This window comes from Gymnodraco acuticeps, unplaced genomic scaffold (assembly GCF_902827175.1).
Source record: "Gymnodraco acuticeps unplaced genomic scaffold, fGymAcu1.1, whole genome shotgun sequence".
NCBI lineage: Eukaryota > Metazoa > Chordata > Actinopteri > Perciformes > Bathydraconidae > Gymnodraco > Gymnodraco acuticeps.
Genome location: NW_022992186.1, coordinates 406,040 through 431,290, shown reverse-complemented (window position 1 = coordinate 431,290; position 25,251 = coordinate 406,040). Strand labels below are relative to the sequence as shown.

The 25,251-nt window shown below is 39.9% G+C and overlaps 3 protein-coding genes and 1 long non-coding RNA gene across 5 annotated transcripts; 2 read left to right on the top strand and 2 right to left on the bottom strand.

Annotated features, from left to right (window-relative positions):
- Positions 1-5,705: 5,705 nt before the first annotated feature.
- LOC117539092 lies at positions 5,706-9,578 on the top strand. Of its 2 annotated transcripts, none has more exons than XM_034205121.1 (6): positions 5,706-6,159; positions 6,640-6,773; positions 6,927-7,074; positions 7,531-7,779; positions 8,495-8,762; positions 9,215-9,578. In XM_034205121.1, the coding sequence occupies exons 1-6, from the start codon at positions 5,801-5,803 to the stop codon at positions 9,410-9,412; spliced, it is 1,356 nt and encodes a 451-aa protein (XP_034061012.1). In that variant the 5' UTR covers positions 5,706-5,800; the 3' UTR covers positions 9,413-9,578. The 2 variants fall into 2 exon arrangements, with proteins under 2 accessions (XP_034061012.1, XP_034061013.1); XM_034205122.1 differs by having other exon boundaries at positions 8,495-8,736; positions 9,215-9,434.
- Positions 9,523-12,626, bottom strand: LOC117539094. Its single transcript, XM_034205123.1, has 8 exons — positions 12,571-12,626; positions 12,267-12,464; positions 12,087-12,173; positions 11,545-11,795; positions 11,073-11,201; positions 10,731-10,871; positions 10,323-10,434; positions 9,523-10,134 (listed from the first exon to the last, which is right to left on the bottom strand). The coding sequence occupies exons 2-8, from the start codon at positions 12,424-12,426 to the stop codon at positions 9,914-9,916; spliced, it is 1,101 nt and encodes a 366-aa protein (XP_034061014.1). The 5' UTR covers positions 12,427-12,464; positions 12,571-12,626; the 3' UTR covers positions 9,523-9,913.
- Positions 12,627-13,832: 1,206 nt separating this feature from the next.
- Positions 13,833-14,692, bottom strand: LOC117539091. The gene is made up of 3 exons (XR_004567938.1): positions 14,415-14,692; positions 14,210-14,290; positions 13,833-13,986 (listed from the first exon to the last, which is right to left on the bottom strand). It is a non-coding gene; the product is annotated as an uncharacterized LOC117539091 (long non-coding RNA).
- Positions 14,693-15,461: 769 nt separating this feature from the next.
- lgals17 (galectin 17) lies at positions 15,462-24,549 on the top strand. The gene is given in 10 exon segments (XM_034205109.1): positions 15,462-15,596; positions 16,573-16,616; positions 19,187-19,404; positions 19,406-19,493; positions 19,496-19,552; positions 20,644-20,734; positions 22,139-22,317; positions 24,134-24,187; positions 24,311-24,418; positions 24,545-24,549. Coding segments are annotated over 10 exon segments (864 nt in total). The 5' UTR covers positions 15,462-15,576.
- Positions 24,550-25,251: the final 702 nt, after the last annotated feature.

The window sequence follows — 25,251 nt, the reverse complement described above, 5'->3', positions numbered from 1 at the left end:
AACTGCTCTCCTTGTTGTCTCTGAGGAACTGCACACTGCTAAAACTGCATCCCTCTCCTCTGTCATCATCCTTCTGGACCTGTCTGCTGCATTTGACACAGTGAATCATCAGGGGCCTCATTTATAAAGGGATATACGCTCAAAAAATGGCGTCCGCCAGTTTCTACGCAATGTTTGCGATTTATAAAATACTAACTTGACGGGAAAACGTGCGGTCCTCCACGCAAACTCTAACCCATGCGTACGCACTAAGCACAAAAACGGGAGAGACGAGAAACTGCGACACCGCGTTGGCAGAAGGAAGAATGGAGAGAAATATGTGGAAATAATACCATAAATAAAATGTTACCTCTCATTTATCATATATGAAGAATTCATTTTCAAACATTGATTAAAGCCAATCTTAAAATGATTAAGCAAACGCCTGTTTGAGACTCCTCAGTGCACACAAGAACATAACTTGGAGAAATAAATAAATACGGATATGTTATTTAAAACCACCTCGAATATGTTGTGTTAATGTTATGAAATGTGTTCTAATAAATGATGCGGTAAGCAGGAGGACAGAATTACTTTAAACTGACGCCGTGTTGCATTTCTATAGGTTGTAGATACGAGCATGGTTTTATATACTATCACGTTTAATCCTGTCCCCGGTACAAACACACTGCCTGAGGAAGGCTATGTTTATTGTTTTGTCATTAACCTTTTTCGGGCCATTTATTTATTATTATTTTGGTGACGATCCGACCTCCATGCTGCTACTCTGGTTCAAACTGCATCCACCAAACAATATGATTTATCTCGACCTCCCCAAAATAACCAACATCTGACACGGTGTGAGATGTCTTTTGTAGCTGTTCTGTCGTCATTTCCTGCTATCTTCTTCATAAAGTCAGTCAGAATGAATGGATGGGCGTTCTTTGACTATTTATAGGCAATATGGGCGTTACGTGAAGCCCGCAAAAGCTGCACCGCATTTCGAGTCGGTTGTGATTTATAAAGGGAAACCGGCGTAGGAAGTGCTGTACGCACTTTCCTCGCCGGTGCGCAATGTTTGGTGAATCGGAAAATTTCGGAAAATTTCTATACCTATTTTTTGGATTTCTACTACGTAAGCAACCTTCCCACGTGAATCCTACGCACAGCGTTATAAATGAGGCCCCTGATCCTCCTTCGCACTGTCCAAGAACTTGGAGTTTCAGGCTCTGCACTTCCCTCCTCACCTCATACCTCAAAGACCGTACCTACAGGGTAACTTGGAGAGGGTCCGAGTCCGACCTTTGTCAATTAACTACAGGGGTCCCTCAGGGCTCTGTTCTTGGTCCCCTCCTCTTCCTTGTACACAAACTAGCTCGGATCGGTCATTAGCCCGCATGGTTTTTCATACCACTGCTACGCTGACGACACCCAATTAATTCTGTCCTTTCCCGCTCAGAGACCCAGGTCGTCGCTCGCATCTCTGCTTGTCTGGCTGACATCTCTCAGTGGATGTCTGCTCATCACCTCAAGCTCAACCTTGACAAGACTGAACTGCTTTTCCTTCCGGGAAAAGATTGTCCCACTCTTGACCTAACAATCAACATCGGCACCTCTGTTGTTTCCCCGACTCAGACTGCAAGGAATCTGGGTGTGACCCTAGATAACAACCTGTCCTTCACTGCAAACATAGCTGCTACAACCCGCTGCTGCAGATACATGCTTTACAACATCAGGAGGATACGTCCCCAGCTGACCCAGAAAGCGACGCAGGTTCTGGTCCAGGCTCTCGTCATCTCACGCCTAGACTACTGCAACTCCCTCCTGGCTGGTCTACCTGCATGTGCCATCCGACCTCTGCAGCTCATCCAGAATGCAGCGGCTCGTCTGGTCTTTAACCTTCCTAAATGTTCCCACACCACGCCGCTCCTCCGCTCCCTTCACTGGCTTCCAGTAACTGCTAGAATCCACTTCAAGACAATGGTACTTGCATACCATGCTGCGAATGGATCTGGCCCTTCCTACATCCAGGACATGGTTAAACTGTACACCCCAGCACGTGCACTCCGCTCTGCATCAGCCTAACAGCTCATTGCACCCTCGCTGCAAAGGGGACCCAAGTTCCCATCAGCAAAAACACGTGGGTTTGCTGTCCTGGCTCCTAAATGGTGGAATGAGCTCCCCATTGAAACCAGGACAGCAGAAAGCTTACACACCTTCCGGCGCAGACTGAAAACTCATCTCTTTCGACTCCACTTCGAGCGATAGAACTATTAACAAAGCACTTATATACTAATAAAGGACTGGCTTATCTAAAGCCAGTTGAGTAGCACTTGAAATTTTAGCTATATGAAACCTGATGTACTTATATGATTCTGTTTTCTTCAAGTTTGTATCTTGTTGGTCGAACGCACTTATTGTAAGTCGCTTTGGATAAAAGCGTCAGCTAAATGCAATTTAATGTAATGTAACACGGGACAGTTGTAACACGGGACAGTTGTAACGCCTTCAATATCTCCAATCACAAACAAGCTAGAGTGATGAAACTCACTCTGCAACATGCTCAGTTAGATCGAAAGATGCTGTGAAAAAAAGGAGCCACGTTTAAATCTCTCGCGAAAGATATCAGTAAAAGTGTGTTTCTGAGGTAAAAATGTTAAAATGATATGATGTATTTTTTGGATACTGTCTTGAGGTCAAATGTCTAGGAATCCAAACTAGTATTATTAGAATCACTGTTTTGTAAGCTAAAAATAAACTAGCTAAATATGGGTCAAGCTAGCAATCAGGCAGGTTCACTGGGGTGAAAACATGACTGGTGGTCATGGGACGGTTGTAACACGGACCACAAAGGGGAGAAAAAGAAGAGAAACCGCTGTCCTCACAGACACTCCTATAAAAAATCTACTCGAAGCTGAGAAAAAAAAGTCTAACGCAAACAAGTCTAAAGCGAAAGAAAAATGAATTTCTGCAACAACAAAAAACAACAAGAAGAAGCAGAAGATTCAGGTCTCATCTGATGGAGATGAAGCTCAATACTGCATTGTGTGCCTGGAGAGCTACTCCAGGTCCAAGGAGATCTGGCTGCAGTGTTGCTCCTGTAAAGGGCACACAAGGACTGCACCGATGGAAGTGACTTTTACACCTGCCACAACTGTGAATCAGATTCATTCCATCTGGTGTTCTGTTTTAAGTTCTGTTCATTGTGCATTGTTTGTTGGAGGATGTGTGAAACATCTTGTTGCCTTGGAATTTGACAGCTTTTCTTATTTTTTGTGAAGTAGTGTGAAAAAAGGTAACCGTTATTAACATGTTACAACCCTCCCTGTACACTGGGATGGTTGTAACAGAGTGACTGTTTTTAAATACGTTTTCCAACCTGTACTTATTTCATAAAAACACTTAAATACATTGTTTCAGTGTTTCAGTAGTTGACACATTGAGAATGTATAATATAGCTGTCAGGGTTTGAGTGTGTTGTGTCTAGTTGTGGGGTTATTTTGCTTTTCTGTTCTCCCTGTGTTTTCCTCCCTGTCGTTAGTTTCCCTGGTGTGTCTAATTGTCTGATTGTGTTCACCTGTTGCCCTTATGTGTCTCCTCCCCTGCCCGGCTGTTTCTCGTCTCGTGATTACTCCTCCCTGTATTTAGTCTTGTCTCTTCCTGTGTTCGGTGTCGGTTCATTGTTTGTTTTCCCGTCTCCCTCCATGTCAGTCTTCGTCAGCTTTTTTGTATTATATCTTCCTTGTGCTTCCTTTGTGTTTTTGCCATGTTTTGCAATCAGCTTTTAAAATAAAGCCCGCTTTTGTTTTTCTAGACAAACTTACCTTTTTTTTGCAGTCTGCTTTTGGGTCCTACCTTTCCCAAACCATAACAATAGCAAAATAGCCATCCTAATGTAAATGTTTTTTTACTTAATGGGGAAAACCCAAAAAGTGTTACAACTGTCCCTGGTCCCCTTAAATACCCCCAAAGATCGTGGAACCCCTTCCAATGCTAACTTCTAGTTCAGCCAACAAAACACGTCATCACTGCACCACTCTATAAGAACAAGATCTGGCCAAAAGTGTGTGCACACCTCTGTGCTGTACTGTTGGTCATAGTTGAGGCCCCTTGGTTCCAATATAAGGGAACTCTCACCCAAAAAATAATCTGTATATCAATCACCCGTGTGACCTTGAATTTGAGAGGAAATCTTTTTTCCTCATATGCCTCCATACAAAGAAGAAGAATGGAGAAAGTCTTGATGAACTGATTTAAATGGGGGTAGCGTTTTAAGCATTTGATTCATTGATTGATGTTGTGATATTAGTATTTCAATAATTATAACAAAAAATGTTTCATAATACGTTACCCACAGAAAAAATACAATAACATTTAAGATCACTAGTAGCTCCCAACCTGGGGTCACGACCCTTCTGTTCTGGTCATGCCCTCTGAATCACTGAGGGTCCATACATTAAACCATGTTCCCGCTGTGGCACGAATAAAGGATTTCTGATTCAGTCCTGCCAATTGTTTTTCTTTCAGTTTAGCTTTGGTTATTTTGGCTGTGACTTCACAGCAACCACCTGACTCCAAATATTATGAGTCAACATCATGAGCATAAACATCATAAACAAAACAGTCATACGTAAAAACCAAATCTCTCAAGTTAAGGCTCATCTAATTCCAAATACCTTGAATTGCTCTATAAAGCACCTGGGAAGTAATTCACATGCCCTTGAATTTGATGTATAGAGAACATGTGAAGCTGGAGCCATGCTTGAATTTAAACCAGAAAATAAATATTAAAATATGAAGTTAACTCACAAATGAAGGTGAGGATCCGTATGACACCTGCCATCATCTAATAACAAATACAGCTGGCTGCAGGAGGACTGATCTGTTCAATAAGTAACATTTCATTGGGAGGAAGTGAGAGGGGACTTTATTTCCATGCAGGGCACGCTGAGAGACCACCAACATCTTTATTATAGCAGAAAGCGGAAGAGTGAATGATTTCCCTGACACACGCACAAACACGCACGCAAACACACACACACACACACACACACACACACACACACACACACACACACACACACACACACACACACACACACACACACACACACACACACACACACACACACACACCACACACACACACACACACACACACACACACACACACACACTCTTCCACAGACTGAAAGTGATGGAGCTGCAGTCCTTGGGTTTCGTTTCTGCGGAGATCCGTCAATGTATCTGCATATGGAACAAAACCGGAAATACTTCAAAATTATGGAGGACGGAACATGACTTAAGTATAAATAAATAAATGTATGAAGAAATACAGGAATAAATAAATAAATACGTAAATAAATAAATAAATACAGGAATAAATAAATACAGGAATAAATAATTGACGAAATAAATACAGAAATAAATAAATGTTGAAATGAATACACAAATAAATAAATAAAAGAATAAATGCATAAATAAATGCATAAATAAATATGGAAATAAATACATCAATGTATAAATAAATAAATAAAAGTCGAAAATAAAACAGAACACACGTTATTATATATCTTTCATTTATTTCTACATTTACGCGACATACATTTATTTATTTATGTATTTATGTGTCCGTATGCTAATGAGGTGGGCGGTCCTAACCTCAATCTGAAGCAGGATTGGTTACAGGAGTGTGTGATCATTTCTGGCAGAGGGCTCTACTACTAGCCTGGATAACCGCGCTGATTCGAATGCAGGAGCTTTACTGTTTAGCCCTTATCTTTATACATCCATGGTTTATCCACAGTTGTAAGGTTTATTTATGGATATTGATTTAAGAGCCATTGGAGATCATTTACGATCATTAGCGGACCATTTAGAGAATGGAGAACCAAAAGACTATGTCCAGTTTCGTGTGGAACGATGTATAGAGGACTTGGCTCAGCTCGACATGGATGTGGATGTTAACCCAGCTGTGTTTGAGAGTCTTCAAGAGGTTGCCCGCCAACTTGAAATCCTCTCGGAAACAGAGGAGGCGACCCTTGGGCGTCCATCTTACATGTTGCCCCTAAACGTTATTGAAGCACATCTTCGTTGGGGCCACACCGCTGGGGACATCGCGCAGGTGTTCGGGGTGTGCGAAAGAACAATTCGTCGGAGGATGACACAGAACGGGATACGGTAGGTTTAATCCGCATTCTTTCACGTTTTTTGTCTGGATTTCCTTACTTTTATTGTTTTGGCGTAGGCTATATCAGTGTACACATTTGTTAGACGCATTAACTTGTGTTTAGTAATGATAACGTTTCATTAGCCTACATTTTCTCCATCCAAATTAGCCTACTTGTTTACATATTTATTAAAATGGTAATAGGCCATTTATATGTTGAAACCAATACATCAGATAGACATGTGTCGGGGCAAAGATACAAACATGCTTTGTACACAAAGCAAAGGTACCATTACCTCAGACATGATGTAGGCCTAATAATAGTAATGAGGTTTAAGAGACCAGCTCATTTGTTTCAGATGACACCTACATCTTTCAATGCAGGTTAGTACAGAGCAACACACTCATTCTGATGTGTTTTGATTGTACAGTGCAAAAGGTGACTATTGTTTATTGTGACTTACTATTGTTTCGTTATTTTTGATGATCAGGGTCCAAGATCTATTAACTCTGTTAGATGACAACAGTTTGGATGAAACTGTTACCCAAATTCTACAGCATCATCCCAACTCTGGATACAAAATGATGGTGGGGTACCTGAATGCACGAGGGATACGCATACAAAGTAAAGGATTATTATAATAATAATCCTCCATGCAGTGTTTTTTTTTTACTACTTGATAATGAATCACATTATTCTGGCATATTTAGGAATGCTTTACTTTTCATTATGTTACTTGCAGTACACCATATCTCTGCATTTCCCCGAATATAACAGGACAGCGTGTCCAGGAATCCATGCGGCGTGTTGATCCAGGTGGAGTCTTGATTCGCACTCTGCAGCTGAACCCAAGAAGGCGTAGGAAGTACTTTGTACCAGCACCGAACAGTTTATGGCACATCGACGGAAATCACAAACTGATTAGGTATAGTATAATCATTAACACTCAAGCATTGCTCAAACATCCACTTCACTACAGTTACAAAAGATGGGACCATCTAAAGTGTTCTTATAATCAATCAGCTTCAATGCAAACCAGACTTCAAGATTCAAAGGCTATATTGTCATATGCATGATAGCTTTTTTTATTGGTTGGTTATGAAAATCTGAAGTCTCAGTCTCCTCTAACAATGCAACATACAATATTCTGTAGACATAAAAACAAGTTAAAACACTGCAAGAAGAAATATAAATGAAATGTATCAAATGATTAATTGCACCAAATTCCTCTGCATGCAAATTACTTTTACTATCAAAATTAAGATGATTTATGTTTTGTAATTATAACTTTTAGTAGGATAAGGCACCTTTTAAAATGTGTAAATGTTTGTACATACATTAGTGGATTGACCTTAATGTGTGCCTATACATATCCCTTTAGGTGGCGTTTTGTTGTGCATGGTGGTATTGACGGCTTTAGTCGTCTCATCGTGTACTTGAGTGCTGCCACCAACAATCGGGCAGCAACAGTTTTAAGAAGCTTTTTGGAAGCCGCCAATGTCTACGGTGTGCCATCACGTGTGAGGTCAGATAAAGGTGGAGAAAATGTTGACGTTGCACGCTACATGGTGGCAAACCGAGGAGAGAACAGGAATTCACACATTGCTGGCAGGAGTGTCCATAATCAAAGGTACCTTAAACTTCAAGTCAAACTTTTATCAAATTAAGTCCTTGGTAAAGATTGCAATGTCAACTATATGTCTTTAGCTATTATTAATTGTATTTTTGTTCGTCTTCCTCTGTGAGATAAAACCATAGAACTAAAAAAGTTATATTTCTATAATACAAACACTATAATTATGACACCAACTGTATAATTTGACAAGAAGGATAACAATATTTTTCAAACATCTATTTAGTGGAAGTCCCAGCACGTTGCATGACCGGGCAAATTACTGTTGGAACTTGGATTTTGAATGTATTTTCCAGTCAAGAGAACCTTACATTAATATTGAACAACAACAGTTAATGTGGCATAAATATGGCATTAGTCCGTCTTTTTTTATACATCCATAGTATGTTCAGCTGATATATTTCCTGATCCAGTTTCAACAAAGCTTACAGTATAAAAACCTCACCCAAGTTTGATGAACTTTGCTCAAGCAAAATGATTTTTGCTAAATCCAATTTCCAGCTTTTTTCCAGAGGCATTATTGTGCACTTGCCACTTAATCAGGAACATTTTCCTATTGAAATCGGCAAAAATGTTAATACTTAGCTTCTAATTAATGTAATTCAATTCTAAATTTACTTACCATTTATGGTAGGTGAAAGGTGATATTTGTAAGTTTTTTTTTTTTGTTCACTGAGCAGACTAAATATTTTCCTTCCTTTTTCCTCAAAAGGATAGAAAGGCTCTGGAGAGACGTTTATGTAGGAGTGCTGGATCTCTTCTACACAATGTTTTTCAACCTAGAGAGAGAAGGCCTTCTCAATCCTGACTGTGAAGTGCATCTCTATGCTCTGCACTGGTGCTTTGTGCCCCACATACAGAAGCACCTGCAGTTTTTCCAGCAAGGCTGGAACTGCCACCGACTAAGCACTGAGGGAAACCGGTCCCCACTGCAACTGTGGACTCGCCATGAGCGTGAGGCCCAGCAGGAACATATACAGGTTTGATTGTATTCAATAGTTTTATTTTGACTTTGACTTTACTTTCCTACATGGGACCATGTTAACACTAATACCCACTTTTTCTGTCATTACACAAACTGTTTAAAACAAATAATACAAGTGAGTATAGTTTCACAATGTAACAAATAGTGGCCTGTTGTCGAGGAAACTGAATGTGATGGAATTATTTTATTCTGCATATCATCGGCACTTTAAACACTTCTATGAGGTATTCCTAAAATGCTGTGATCAACCAGAACAAGCGGTTAAGGAATATAATGATACATCAGGGCTTTCTGCTCTCTAATGATTTGATTGATGTCAGCTGTTCATGAGACATTAATCAGGAATTCCAGGAGATGATACAAAACGGTTATATAAAATGAATTAACTGACAAATATATTAAAACTTTGATTTTGGTTGACTCTAACTTTAGCTCTTGCAATTGCAGGTTGACATTGAGTTTGGAGTTGACTGGACTGGACCATGTGCTCATCGCCTGCCTCATGTTATGGTTCCTGAAGTTCAGCTGCAACGTTCACTGACTGACCAGGAAGTGGAAAGACTTCCAGACCCTGATGGCCCTCTGTCCAATGTGTGGAATGTCTATGTACAAACTGTGGGCTTATTGACTGAAATGCTACAGTAAATGTGTGTGTGTATCAAAAGTCTGTTGCTGTGGGAAATGTAGTCTTTTAAAGTTTCGACTAGGACGATTAGGTGACAATATTTGACTGAGTTACATGAAGACGCTGGTACCAAGATTCAGTATATTTCGATTTTAATACAATAAAAATTAGATGGTAATGAAGTTACGTTCAGTAGTCATTTGAAACATGTGTTGCACTGAACATATGCTTGTTGTGAATCAACACTTACTGTAATGCATCAAGAAATATACATTTGTTACAGTTAATGAACATTTTGTAACGAATATCAATTTAAAACTTTGAAAATATATAAAGATAAACATGCTTTCTTTGTTATGTGCAATAACAAGGAAAGCATGTTTATCTTTATATATTTTCAGTGTTACACAAACTGGCCGGAGTATAGGCATTAACTGAGTTTTTTTTCCTCTCTGAAAACATACATTTTTGGCCGGCCAAACAAAAGACAACAAATCTAGTACTAAGGTGTGTCCGTCTCTTCAGACCATCCCGAACCCAGTTTCAGTGCTCCAAATAGCAGCAAGAATGTCCCTTTCAAACATACAGTACTCTTTGTAATGTCCTGGAAGTTTCAGCTGGTGAAAGCATGTGGAAGAGCTGGGGAAGTTGCTCTCCACCACGGTCACATCCAGGCCATGTCTAGGAAGCACATTCCATCCTATCCAGAACTGCACAAGTTTCCCAAGGATAACGGGAGATGCTTTATAAAACAGAGAATAAATTCATTTTATTATAATTGCTTTCAGTTAATAGTTAAATAACAATAATGTTACTTAAATTACGCCTTGGATTGTTACTGTAGCTTTAAAGATAAAAACAGAGGAAGCGCAGCTTTCGTTATAATAATTACAAACTTTCAGTAAACAAAGCTTGAAGACGTTGTTTTACCCATCTCAATAAATGTGCGCAGGAATCCTGTGAGCCTACAGGAATCCTCCAAAGAGACTTCACTGTCTTCATCCTCATCCTGTGTGGGCCAGTTTATCTTCTCCAACACCATCTGACAGATTTCGTTTTGAAAGGAGCCCAGTGAAAGCACAATAATAAACAGAACATACAAGAAACTGCAGGTTTTGCTGTGTAGCAGCAGAGTAGTCTAAAGATACAGTTGTTCTATTGGTTTAGCTCCTTTTAAGCAGCAAGTAGCATCATTTCATTTCAAAATATGTTTGCGTAGGTGAATGTTTGTTTTAATAAACTTAAAGCAATGTAGGTCTGAGAGTAGTAAATAAACCCAATTTCTAACTCCTGTGAGTTAGGAGGAAGGATTTGACTGAGCAGCATGAGATCACTTACCCGTGGTGTGCACTGCAAATCAGATGCTCTTGGAAAGAGAAGGGGAATCGTGTCTTTCCTCTCCGTCAGCAGAGGCCAGATCAGTGTCTCTTTTAAACCCCTTCGTAACTGCTTGACTTGTCTGGAGGTTCTTCCAAGGACCTGCACAATATTTGCATCACAGTAGAAAAGCAAAGCAGCCTGATTGATCTAATAGCCCAATAAGCATGTTTTAATACACTATTAACATCCAATATATTTTTTAAAAAAAGCTCAAATGTGATATGCCAAAATGAGGTCCTACTTCAAAACTTCAACTCTGATTAGTCAGTCTGATTCATATGACCTGTTAAGAATACTCACAGCATGGAGGATCAGTTTATCAAATAGCCATCTCCTGTTGTCACATGTGACTAGAGGCAAATCCCAGGACAGTGCCAACTCATTGATGAGCTTTTTTTCTTCTGATGATAACTCTGCTGTTCCCTCCAGCTAATAATGGCAAGTAGAATGAATTTGATAAGAATCGTTAATTTCTCAATACTTGTATAAACATTCAACTTTGATACAACATAAGAAGTTTAACTTATAATCAGCATGTTAGTTGGTAACCTGTAAAAGCTATGTTTTGTCAAAAAACATCTTATAGGAGGACATCTGTAAGTGTTCTAATGATATTTAATATATCAGTGCATGGTGTTTTATAATGCTTCAGTAACTCCTGCTGGTGCAAAGTGTAGCCACTTGATGTTAACAGTATCTGAAAGTAGATCAGCTAAATAAATAATATCCAAAGGTTGAATAATAAAATAGGTTAGAAAAACATTGAACATACCAACTTGATTGTCTCACGGATATCAAGGTCAACACAGTCCTTAATATCTATTGTGGCTTCTTCTGGGGATCCACCAAAGAGCACATGCAGGACAGCTGGGCTCAGTCCACCTAGGCATGGCCCATCATGGAGGAATGAATGTCCAATCATTCGGCCAGCAACAACAAAGAAGTCACTCTCCAAAAGGAGATGAGAAGTGGAGGGAATCAGATGATCTTGTTCTCCTTCAAAAAGAAGAGTTCCTCCAGGCACTGCAAATATAGGAAAACAGTCAAAGTAAATTGATAGTAAAGTAAAGGACATAGATATTCAACTATCACAAAGCATTAGTAAAGGAATGATCAAACCGCCACTGGATACTGGTTGATCCTGTAGAAACCTACATGTTCACAGCAGCTACAATCACATCACTCAGGTTTTAGGAATACGTTTTGTTTTCTGGGGTTAAGGGACAGATCTGTGTTCAGCCTGGAACTGGTACAAAAACACACATAACTTAGTGGCTGAGACCCAGCGATCAGCCATAGTAAATATTTACTTACCAAACTTCATCTCAAAACCAGCCTGAAGTTTTGACATGATGGTTGCAAAGAAATGCCGAGTCACACCATCACCAATGGCTGGATCTCCTTAAAAATGTAAACACACACTACAGACATCAGTTTAACGAAAATATGGTTTGTTCATTTTTTTATCTTGGATTTTGTTTGTAACCGAATTACCCTTAAGTGTGCATGTCAAGGGGCAAGCCCACTCAACATTTGCCTTCTTATAAAAAGTAAGGACTGCTCTTTCCCTTTCCGCTGCACTGTCTCCAAGATCCATAGTAAGACACAAGGATTTTCCAGTTGCATGCTGGCTTAAAATGTCTTCTTTAAACATCTTTGCTGCCTCTGTGGGATCTGGCGCTATTCTCCAATCTAAAAATAGTTTAAAAGGTTTCCAAATTAATATTGGATCAAGTGAAATGTAGAGAGCAACAACTTATTGCAATACATGATGTACTTAATAAAGGATGTTACACACCAGAGAAGCCACTTTCCTCAGTGGGATCGATGTCAACTACCTCAGGAGAAGGCAACATTTCCTGGTGGCACCGAGTGTCTTGTGTTCCTGGCCCTTGTTGTCTCATTTCCCTGTGCTCCTGTGAACGTGCTTTCAAATCTAACTTGACTTCCGGAGGCCCTTTCAGTTGTCAACTCAATCTGTACCTCACCGCTGCTCTGTGATGGTCTAGTGTAAAAAGAGGTTATTTCTGTTATTTGGTCTAGTATACTTTACATTACATATCACACTCTAGAAAAAGATGGGCTTATACATAGAATGAAAAGTAAACCAAATGTTACTTTTCCTCAAAACCAACATCCAGAATGTATATCTTTCATATTTAAATGTATTATAGAGGACAGCAGAATATGGTGTTACAGAGGGATTGTTGGAACAAAAAGTACTAATATCTGGCCCCATAATTATAAAACCTCAGATGTGCTGATATGTCAAAATATTTTACATCCATTTGCAGCATCCCACAGCCTTATGCTTATTGGTTATTGTGTGTCTACACATGCAGTTGCAGTGTGCCTGGCGAATGTGATGTTTAGTTCTGTAGAGAGTAATACCTCGTGCAGTTATTGCTGTGATCCTTGATTCTGGAAAAGGGGAACTCCTCTCCACAGATGACACATTTCTGATTTGGTCCAATTAACACGTTGTCGCCTTCTGATCGACATGCCTGTAAACAAAATAGTTTTAAACTACATCACAAGCGAACAATTATGTTACTGTAAGTCACAGATTCCACTTTAATATTGTGACACCACTATAGAAGTGAGGAACTTACAGGGTCCAATTCAGGGTTCTTTGCATTGGTCTAATGAAAACCGTAGAATGGCCAATCTGGGTCTGAGGGTCCTTCAAATATCTGACATAGTAACCCTCATTGGGACAGGGGATCACAATCAAGTGGCGACTTCTCGTAGTGCCAGATATTTTTAGCAACTCGAAACCGCCACCGTTCCGCAGTTTTGGATAGGCATCCATCAAGAATTCGAGGAATTCATTTGAATCTGTATGGCTGCCTAGAAATAGATGATACACATAAGAGATCTAACATAAAGATAATGTTATGATTGTAAGGGTAACTCAATATATTTATATATCACAAATGTACATTTACCATAAAAAATAGACAGAAAAGGAAAGAGCGATTGATAATCGTCATTCTAATGACTGACAGACCTTTAAATGTGAGCCGTTTTTCACCAAAGCCAGCAGCAGCTAGTCTTTCTTTGGCGTATCGGTTGGGGACTAAGGCTGCATTCTTGTCCTCAAGGCAACAGAATAAATGGGTATAAGAATGCAGGTGTGCAGGACCAGAAAGGGTTTGCCGCCCTGCCGTCCTCCTCCCTCCCATGTAGGGGCCAAACAGTCTTGAAACTTCGGCTAGGATCAAGTTAAGAAGATAAGCAATATTGAGTGCAAGGAAATAATGATTCAACGAGAATCCAGGGGGGAAATGTTGGTTAGCGTTAGCATCACACACTATAAATATAATGATCCCTTCAAGCTGGTGGACAGAAACTGAATCAAATAACTTGTCATTGGCGATATAAACTTAGTAAACTGATCGGATTTGCATTACAAATAATTTGATGCAAAGACCTACCGTCCACTGGGTGTCTGGGAGTCCCGTTATGTAACGGATGAGGAGGAGGAGACGAAACTGGCGCGTTAGCGGTCCTTGGTGCTGCACAAAACATAACATAGCGCCACATTGGGTACAAAACTGTACATTGGCATTTTAACACACAGATCAGTTTTTTTACATTGTCATATCAGTCTTACACTAGACCAAAACATGAGTCACTTACAGTTTTCAAGCTGGTTAGCCGCATCCCGCAGAAGGTCTGCCAGCGCCCTTCCAGCCGAAGCCATTATTAGCGAGTTGCCGACAATGTACACAGAATGTACAGATGTGACTTGCCACGAATCTATTGCTTCTGCCTGGCTCCAACAATTGGCGAATCCTGCTTCAGACTGAGGTTAGGACCGCCCACCTCATTAGCATACGGACACATAAATACATAAATAAATAAATGTATGTCGCGTAAATGTAGAAATAAATGAAAGATATATAATAACGTGTGTTCTGTTTTATTTTCGACTTTTATTTATTTATTTATACATTGATGTATTTATTTCCATATTTATTTATGCATTTATTCTTTTATTTATTTATTTGTGTATTAATTTCAACATTTATTTATTTCTGTATTTATTTCGTCATTTATTTATTCCTGTATTTATTTATTCCTGTATTTATTTATTTATTTACGTATTTATTTATTTATTCCTGTATTTCTTCATACATTTATTTATTTATACTTAAGTCATGTTCCGTCCTCATACAAAATAAACAATACTTCAAAAGGGCGTATAAAGCAAGAACGTATTAAGCGGCGAGAAATCCCCTCCACACACACACTCACTCCCTCCCTCTTCCCCCCCCACCCCCACACACACACACACTATATATATATATAAATAGCATGATTATTTTAATTGTAATGCCTGGTTCTTTCTTCATCTAACAATCAGGTATTACAATGTCCATTAGGCCTAGGCTACATGTTATTATTATAATAAGTAATTCGTTGTTATTTTAATATTTAATTTAGATACAAATAATCATCCTTAACAAAATGATGTCCTTACAACAGACAAAAGACTGAAACACGAATTATATTAACACATTTATTTTTACTTTAAAACATTTACAATACCAGAATGACACTTTGATTAAATAACATGGAATATGTAAAGTCTCTAAGGACCTCTTTATTTTTAACTTGTGTTTCATTATCACTTGTCATCCGTCAAATCGGTTTTATTTTGAAGGCTCCACCGGAAGTCGAAAAGTAACGCGCTCAGCTGATAAAGTGTCCTCTCACAGAGTGTAAACACAGACATTTAACAACGTGCTTCACAGAAGGAGAGAGAAGGAGTGAACTAAGTTTCCAAACAGCGAAAATCATGAAATACTTCAGACAATGGTAAGAAACATTACTTCATTTATAAACTAAAACCTTAATTTACAGCACATTTAATTGTTAACAGTTTAATTTAGTTCGATTATTTTGTCATATGTTCATACAATGATAACCCACATATGTAATTGTATATGTCAGTTAATAAGGTGTAATGCTGCTGGATTGAATATATCTGCAGAATAAAACCAATATTCAGTATGATTGTGTCCTTCCCCCTGTGACCTGCTTCATGCTGCTGACCTGCAGGTGGCAGCTGTTTCGTTTCTGAAGAAACTAAACAAGCCAGTGATTAAACGAAACCTATTCCACTGAATTAGATTATAGTCTATGATGCTCACTGGGGACAGTGCTGTCAAATGAGTTTCGATTTACAATTTAATATGACAAATACTTAATCATACTGTTTGCTAGCTCAGATGAAGACACTTCTGTTCTTAAGCATTAAATACACAGAATATTCTCAAGTATACCATTTCGTATTGCTTACTGACTCATGATGTTATTTATAATAATATATTAAAGTATTCTGTTTCCAAAGCATATATTGAAAATAATTGTAACTGTTAAAATATCTATATATACTTAATTATATACAGTATAAAATAGCCAACTAATTAGCCAGTAATCAGCTGTGCCACCCTGCATTACTGTAAGTGGAAAGCTTCTGAACACACTTTGAATAAATGATGGATATTTCAATAATGTCTGTTAGTCAGTCTATATCATTAGGATTCAGTTTTACATATATTTTTACTTTAAAGGTATAGTTTGTAAGATTTTCCAGAATTTAAATGTATAGCATTTATTAAATAAACCAACAGAAAGTAACGAGGTTACAGTGTTGACTTAGTGTGAAATATGTATTGTGTTGTGGATTTCTAACACAAATACACAATCTTATGTCATCTTTATTATGTTGGTGTGACAGATTATGAAAATAAAAAGTATGTGTTTCTCATAAAAACTTTGATTCTTTCAGGTTTTTCCTACAACTACAGTGTTTCCTGATTGGCAGTTTAGTTGGTGAGTATCAGCCTGGGTTGAACTCAAACACAGTTAGTTCCTCCTCAAAGGTGTAGTGTTTGCTTGCTACCTTAGTTTCAAGGATTAAAAGCAATCTTATCATGTGCTGTCCGGAATTGAATAGCACACACTCTTAAGCGCTACCAGTGTGTGGGCAGAGACAGAGCCAGTTGTTTAGACAAAAAACAGTTGCTGTTCTCTGCAGAAATCACATAAATGTCGTCGGATCAAGGCTATTTTTATTCTCGGGAGGACAAATCACACTCTGTTAGTTTTTCCGGTGGCATATTTCAATTCTCTCCTCAGTGTTACAGTCGATGAACTTTAGTTCAAGCCCCTGCACACAGAGAAGGAATTAAGACAGAAATATAATTGGACCTTTTGGGACTTAAACATTTTAGTGAAATCATCTGACATGTATAGATGGACAAAGCCTCTACCGTGAAACTGCTAAAGACTGATCGACATCTAACATATGACAAGGAACATGCACAACCTGCCACATGACATAGTTGGGATTGGCCACTGTGCAAATATTTGTATTGTCCCTTAAACCACACAATACTATTTTCCAAAGAAGCGTTTACTGGGTCTGTTGGCAACCACGGCCTGATTAAGAACCCAATTTCCGTGTTTCCACTGCAGCCGTGCTGGTTCTCAGCCCACAATGTAGGTTCAACTTGGCACTAAGTATTTACCTGGGTGGCACCAAGAGCCGAGAGTCGGATACATCGGAGGCATAAGCACACCCCAGGGCACTCTCTGAACAAACATTGCATCTCAGGTGATCTCAAGATCCACTGAGATGCATTCAAATATTGATTAATATGTCCGGAAAATAACCAGTTATATACAAAAGAAAGTCTGAATTAAAATATAGATTGGACTGACCACATTTTATCGTAATGCCTTGTGGATCAGGACTGCGTTCCCAGCAGCGTCAACAGCATGATGGGATTTCGACCGCCTGCTTAGAGCTGGCTTGGGAGACAGCAGTGTTATCAGAGGACAGCGTTGGGGAGGACAGGAACCCCCAGCAGCTCCAGCAGCATCAGCCCTGACACCTGAACCAAGGGGAAACGACTCACCTTGATGAGATACTTTTCAAGAGGCCCTGTTGGCAGAGCACCGAGGCCTCAAGACTTCTCTTACACTGCCTGATCAGTTGCCTCAACCTGCAATCCAGTCACACCCAAATATGGTCCAGACACGACATGCCCCAGATCCACCAGTCGCTGCTGCATCTCAGAACACAGCGACTGCAAATCGTCCCAGAAAGCAAGCGACCCTGCATATGCCCAAGTATGCCCCATAAGAGGCACCATCTGTCCTGTTTTTATGACTTTAGCAAAGACCTGACCAGCCAAGTCAGGAGTGGAGGCACTAAAATAGCCAAAATTCCACAATATCAGTGGGTTAAGGACATTGAACAATGAGTGGAGTGGGCATGTCGAGTCATTCCGCTGCTGTCATGGAGGGCAGTGGAGACCAACACCACGAAGGACAATGAGAGAGTCCGCTGCTACACAGACCTGCAAGATTGCTGACCAAATTCGACATGTCCCCAGAGATGTATGGACAGCAGTTCTAATTCCATAAACCGTACCCACCTGCCAAGAAGCCCTCCAAGACCTATACCACCGCATTGAGGGTCTCAACAGCACTGGATTCAGCCATAGAAGAATACGAAGGAGGAGGTTTGAGAGGCCAGCAACTTGTAGCAGATACTCCCTTTGGAAGGTAATGGGCCTTTGAGAAAGGGAGCATGATCCCAGCGGAGGGGCATGCCGCTGCCAAGCTGGCTCTAATAGCACCCTTATGGTTTGCAGAGGAGGACAAATTAAATGCTCCACCAGTGCAGCACACAGAGACAAAAACTCCAACCACCCCAGCCCTTCTTCTATAGACAAAACGCGGCACCTCAGTGAGCAAGACCACGCCCTACGACGGTGCGGTTGAAAGATTAAACCAGAAGCATGAGAAGATGCTGCAGACGTTTGTGGATGACTCTGGTAAGGACTGGGACACACTTTCTAGGGTCACCTTACCATTCAAAACATATCCTCTTTGGACCACCATGATGTTGACAGAGATGGCAAAAGTATACACATAATTCGCTCCAGTTTTCTTGCTGTCTTCTTCCTTGCTTCGTTGAAATAGCTTCGTAGGCTACTGGTTTGAGATAAGGCGCCATGTATTGCTTCCTGCTGACTGAGGCCGTCTGCACAGCTTCAGGGATTATGGGAAATGCCTTGAGCTGAGTTCTCGATTGTGCCTCTTCTTTAGAGAACACCAAGAAATGATGGATACACCAAATGTGTTTCCTGTATGACATTAGGTTGAAATAGGCGCGCAATGACTCTAAATAATAATGATCACGCCACCATATGCAGATTAAATCTAAGGTAACAAGCACTGTTTGGAAAATGTAAGAAGTAAAAGTAAAAAGTTGTCATAAAAAGAAATAGTGGTATTGATACCAGAAATATCTTCTTAAGTACAGTAACAAAGTATTTGTACTTCACTTCTTCCCACCCCGTGTTGAGGACACTTTCCTCCATGTCTTCCAGACTCCTTTTCCCTGTCCTCCGCCACGAGCTCCCTGTCCGTCACCTTCAAGGTAGGAAACCAGGCGGTGCTTCCCTGCAGCTGGAAGCAGCGCCTGGGGGAGGGGGCGCCCTCCACCTGCTACATCCAGTGGACCAGCCCTGCCGACACCGTATTTGAGATGCAGGGGGAAGAAGAAGTGCAGGCGGAAGAGTTTCAGGGCCGGATGGAGGTTCCAGAGGGAGAAGCTGAAGTCCGGGGACTGTTCTCTGGTCATCAGTGACGTGCAGATTGGAGACACGGGGAGATACGAGAGCTTCATGCTGGTGGATGAGTGAGGTCCGCCAAAACCAAGGTCTTCATTCAGAGTGTCAAGCTGTCTGTATCCGGTGAGTTGGGCTTATCTTTCTATTCTTTATTTCATCTCATCAGTATTGGGCCGTGAATTTCACACCTAGGACTTCAGTAGTTTCCTACCTGAACAAATCCACCTGTTAATACCATTATTACGACGTCACGCCTATAGAAACCATAATATCATACAGAAATGCAGTATAAACAGAGCGTTGCATCACAGACAGGTATCTAATGTTGCGAGAATGAATGCCGTTACTAAAGCAAGAAACCAAAATAACACAATTCAACAAGTCTCCTTTCACTGCAGCCACAGCTGCGCCACATACATCATCTCTAGGAGAAGCATCAATGTTTACTTAATAAATGACAAGAAAATATAAAAACATTTAAATATAAGTCATTATAGCCTATACAACTCCAAATCTGATTGGTCAATGCAACAGTTTCATTGCCATTCGTTTTAAGCTGCAATGCCCGCACTGTTGAGTCTGAAGGCCTCAGGCAGATTGATTTGACCCAGCAACACATTCTGACTGAAATATGATTGGATAAAAGCTCCAACATTAATAACTGTTACTGGACGCAGCGCAACCGAGCGCTACAGAGAAAAGCTATGACATGAAGAGAATAGACTGTTGGAAATAATGTAATACATGTTAATGAAAAAACGATATTAAAAGGTTAGTCATGGATAGTGTTTGAGCCAGCAGAGAAGGCCTTGCTGGCCCTGACGGCCCACCACTGCATCTCACATCGTCTTCTTCCAGGATTTTATCTTTATCTCTTATTACTTTGCCTGTAGATTTAATAATAACGAATAACTCTTTTCCTATTCTATCATTCAATGTTACCTAATGTTCTCATATTATTCTTTCTCCATCACTATTTCAATTTTTTCTCATCTTCTGCTTTCTCTTCGCGTCTAATTTTTCTTTCTGCCCCAATTCTAATCTCAAACGTAATACTCTTTTCATTTACTGTTCTCATTCTGCTTTGTACTTCAGTTTTTTCCAGTTTTTGTCTTATATCTTCTCTCATATATTCTTATGTGATCGCATTTATTTAGTCTTTAATGATGCTTAGGTCTTTACTCTTTTGAATATTGTTTTCTTTTTCCTCTTAGACTATAAATCCATTCTGTCTCGAGGTCCAGGTGAGGATTTAGTTCTGGATCTGTACACCCAACACTCTGTGAAGGTAGTGTTCCAGGGCAGGTAAGCTGCTCCCCTTCACATCATCCTACATTTCACGTGTACTCTTTTCATTTCACATTTCTCTCATCTATTATTTGCTCCTTTGGTCTCTGCTTCCACTCCCCACACTCCTACGAAATGGCTGTTTGCGTCAGAGTAACACAGATTACAGGCTGCAAGTGAAAATATGATTCACCGGATGAAAGCTCAACAGAGAATGAATCGTGGGTTTTAGAAAAAACACTTGACGTAGAACTTTCGAAAGTAGGAAGATCTAATTTCTTAATAAAATGTTTCATTGGTTTCTCCCTATTATATTTAGTATTGAGTTTTGTCATGAGGCGGTGCTGGAACATGTGCTGTACTTTAGTTTAGTTTAAGCTCCACGGAGACACAGGAGCCAGGTAGTATTTACACATCAGACTGTTTGATGCAGAGTAAACTTTAAGGCTTTTTGCCCTCTGAGAAAATGACTTTCACAGGAAGTGGAGTTGTATGGACTCAAATGTAGGAGAATGGAATCTTTTAACCGAAAATACTTTCATTCTTAGGTGTAATAAAGGAAAGACAAAGAGAACAGAACTTCCTGTAAAACAACCTACAGGAATCCGATAATGACTAAAGGGAAAAGAAGAACTGAAATATAATGTGAACTATAGAGGGGATATGTGCACAGGAGGTCAGGTGATTGCTGGGCTGATGGGGAACAACAACAACTAATAAGGCCAGGACAGACAATCAAAACAGGCGAGAAAAGAAGAAGAAACAAAAACAAAAAAACATACATACCACTGAAAACGTCCAAATAAACGACGAACAATATCAAATAAGAACTAGTTTTGTGTCTCAATAGAGTGGTGCAGTGACACGTCCTAAAACCCGGAAGTAAGCGGCACATCATAAATCTAATCGATAGATTTATGATTATAAAAGTAGGGTAGACATGTGGAGATTATCCGGCTGAACAAAACGTGCATTTATCTCCAGCTATTTTCCAAAACCCTATGGAGAAATCCCATTGCTTTTTTGTCGAGGGAACCCGATCGCAGCTTACTTCCGGGTTTTAGGACGTGTCACGGCACCACTCTTATTATGTTCGGTTTTAAGTCTCAATGCAAATACTTTATTGGGTTAATCTAGCGATCTGTAATGATTTTCTACGGCAAACAATAACATTGCTAGCTGGCTAACAGAGGTTACTTCCTGTGAGGGCAAACAGCCATGTTGATTAAGCCAACGATACATGGGCGAAATTCATTCACTGTGCAAGTGTTCATGGTACAACATGGCAGTGTGCAAAGAAAAGTGTCCAAATAGATTTTCAGCATAGGATCATGAAATAATCACTGTTCTAGCGTAGCATACAAACCTTTCATCATTGTTTTATTATTTTTGCCTCTAACAGAAGTGCTCTGTGCTCCACAGGAACAGCTCAGAGTGGTTGGTTGTGTGGATGAGGGGGGAGGAAGACAGTGAACGAATGGAGCAAGATGTGGCAAATGAGCGGCTGACAATAAAGAACTTAAAGAGCTCGGACGAAGGAATGTACAAAGTTATGGACGAGCAGGGCCTCGGTGTCAGCACCGTGCTGCTGTCTGTTAATGGTGAGAGGCTCATTCTCCTACTTTTCTTATATTTCACTATTTGAGTCTTTCATCAAGCTTAAAGAAACGCAAAATGCTCTCTGATTCCAGCTTCTGAAATGCGCAACCATATAAATTAAGTTCTGATACAACTAAACTCCATTCTCAGCCGGTTTCGAGGGAAACTGATTTTTTCTCCTGGATTACGAACACAGTTTTAATCAGGGAGAGCAATCTGTGGCCCCTCGAAACCTAATGGAGAAGGCAGTTTGGTTGTTTAAGAACGTAATTTTTAGGAGACCAGGCTGGAATGTGAAGATCTTCTCCTTCTGGAAACACAGGTATCCAGATTGAATATCTCACAATGTCCACAGGTAATTCCAATCCACTCTGAATAAGGATTAAAACCACAGTCCTGAACCAAGAAATGTTTTGTTGAAAAAGTTTCTCTTCTCTTCATGGTTTTACTTAATTAACTTTAAATATAGCAAGAACATATCCCATGTTTCTACAAATGTCACACTGATCTCTTTGCTAGTCTGCTTTTACCATACATTCACTTTCATCCAGACCCTTCTACTGGTCTCCAGTAACTCTTGTGTTCTCCTCAACCCCCCCCCACCCAGCTGCACACCTGTTCACTTGTCCTTACTTGCCTAAGCCTTGTATATATCCACGTATTCCCATGCATATGTTTGGACCCCTGCTCTCCTTTTTTGACTCCTCCCCTGCTTTCTAGCTGGATACGTTTATTTGGTAGGCTGGGTATCCTTTTGAAAAATACATTACCCGTATCTTGAAAGTTGTAATACCAATACATCGATGAATTAGTTTTTGGTTCGATGCCCGAAATGAGCTCTGTGGTTAACGCAAGCTATAGAGATTTTCATTTTATGTTGTATGTCAGTAAATACCCCGCTGGTGAATGTTTGATGCTCCTATGTGTCTTAAAAATGGTGGTTGCTAACAAGTAGCTAAAGGAGACTACTACTAGCTAAAGATTAGCCGCCTTTAGTTTAGCGGTGGTGTCATTAAGTCATTTGACGCTCATGTAGACGGTTTATAGCCTAACATTAGCTTTACATTTCCGGAAATTGCATTGCTTCAACTATTCTAAAAGTGGTGTTAATATGTGGAGATTATCTTGCTGAACAAAATGTATAAGTACCATGAAGGTTTGTTAGCCACAGATCGTATTTTCTACAATAATCCAACGGTAAATCCCCTTGCTAATTGTCGAGGGAGCCCTTGCTATGCTAACTAACGGGTTGCCCTAAAAAGTACATCATACCTGCATCACTCGACACTGCAACCACATTGTATACCCGTCATGTTAATGGAAGCATCTAGTTGGGCAAAATGCCATTACTATTCCTCCCAAATCCAAAGGATTTTTATTGGAATACAATGTTCAAATTATTTAAAGAATGATACAAATGATTATACCCCACACCCCGGACTGTGTGTGCTGCTGCAGTGATGGGTGAATAAAGCGTGGGCACATGAGGGTTAATGCAGATATTGTTTGACTTGAGATGTTTAAAGTCATTTTATCCCACCTGCATTATTTCATTCAGATATCAAACTGATAGCCCTTTTTGACTAAAAGTTCCTAACTTCACCATTGGGTTTTTGCAATGTTGTTCTGCAGATAAAATGTCCATTCCAGCTTCTCTAAATCCAAGAAGATGTCTCTAAATATTCTCTTGTCATTTCAAAACTGTCACGCCTCTGTCTTGTCCCTTTTTTCTGCATCAAATGTTTCTTTCACACAAATGTTAGATGAATTTCCATCTCTATCACATGAAACTGATTTTAATGTTATGTGTTTTGACAGAAGGCTCCAAAGCTGTCAAACTCGCCCAGACAATGGAACATCAAGTACCAACAGGTGAGGAATCATCTTTTGGCATATTCTGGGACAAGAACCAGACCAAAAGACAATTCACTTGAAGTAACTCCAATAAAAAGTGATCTGAAATAACCTCTATCTCCGCCCTCTGATGTGTTCCAGATGGTGCTGTCAGAGGCAGCTGTTCGGCTCTTCTTCTCTTGTCTGTTCTTATCACAGTTTTCTAAATGCTTCATCTCAAAAGACTATACACTATAGCCAGCAAACAATGTAAGTTCTGTTTTTCCTAGATATTATCGTAGTGTTTCTGAACTTTAACCTACAAGCTAATGAGTTAGATCGGACCTTTGTTGGATTGCAGTGAATTTAAGTTAAGTTTGCATTTGTCTTCAACAGGCTGACCACTAAAACCAATATGGTATCAAATGTTGGAACAAAACATGTTTTACAATAATTTGGAGTCATGCTCTATGTTAACAACAATCCAAACCTACGGTGGCCGACACAGGCACACGTGCTACAACAGCCTTAAACACTTGTGTTAGGACAAACGCCTTGCAATTAAAAAAAATTATGCAAAAAATTACAAATGTGCCGAAACACATGTAAATGAATAAATATATCTTCACCAACTTGACAGCAGATGTGCAGCATTGAGAAAATATTCACCAACTTGAGGAAACATGTGCAGGGTTTACTAAATGTGCTGCATAAAGGAACCGCTGCAACACAACGGAAACCAGGGGACACTCAAAAGTGACGCACACAGCTGGGACCGGAGCGCTTGGTGACCTTCGTGGTTTGTAAATTGGCCACATGTCCTAAAATGTTTTATCGGCTTATTTGATCAAATGTGATATCATGATCCTGCTGATATTATTGCAGATCTGCTGTGAGCTAGCTAGCTATGGTAGCTAGCTAGCTTAGTCATTTCAAATATACTGAAAAGAACACTTAGTTATGAAACAGACTAACTCTGCAAACAGAGACAGTTGTCCAACTTTATAATTCTGAACGTCAGTCACCAAGCGCTCCAGTCCCACCTGTGTGCGTCACCTTTTAGTGTCCCCTGGTTTCCGTTGTGTTTTGAGCTTCTTGCGTTT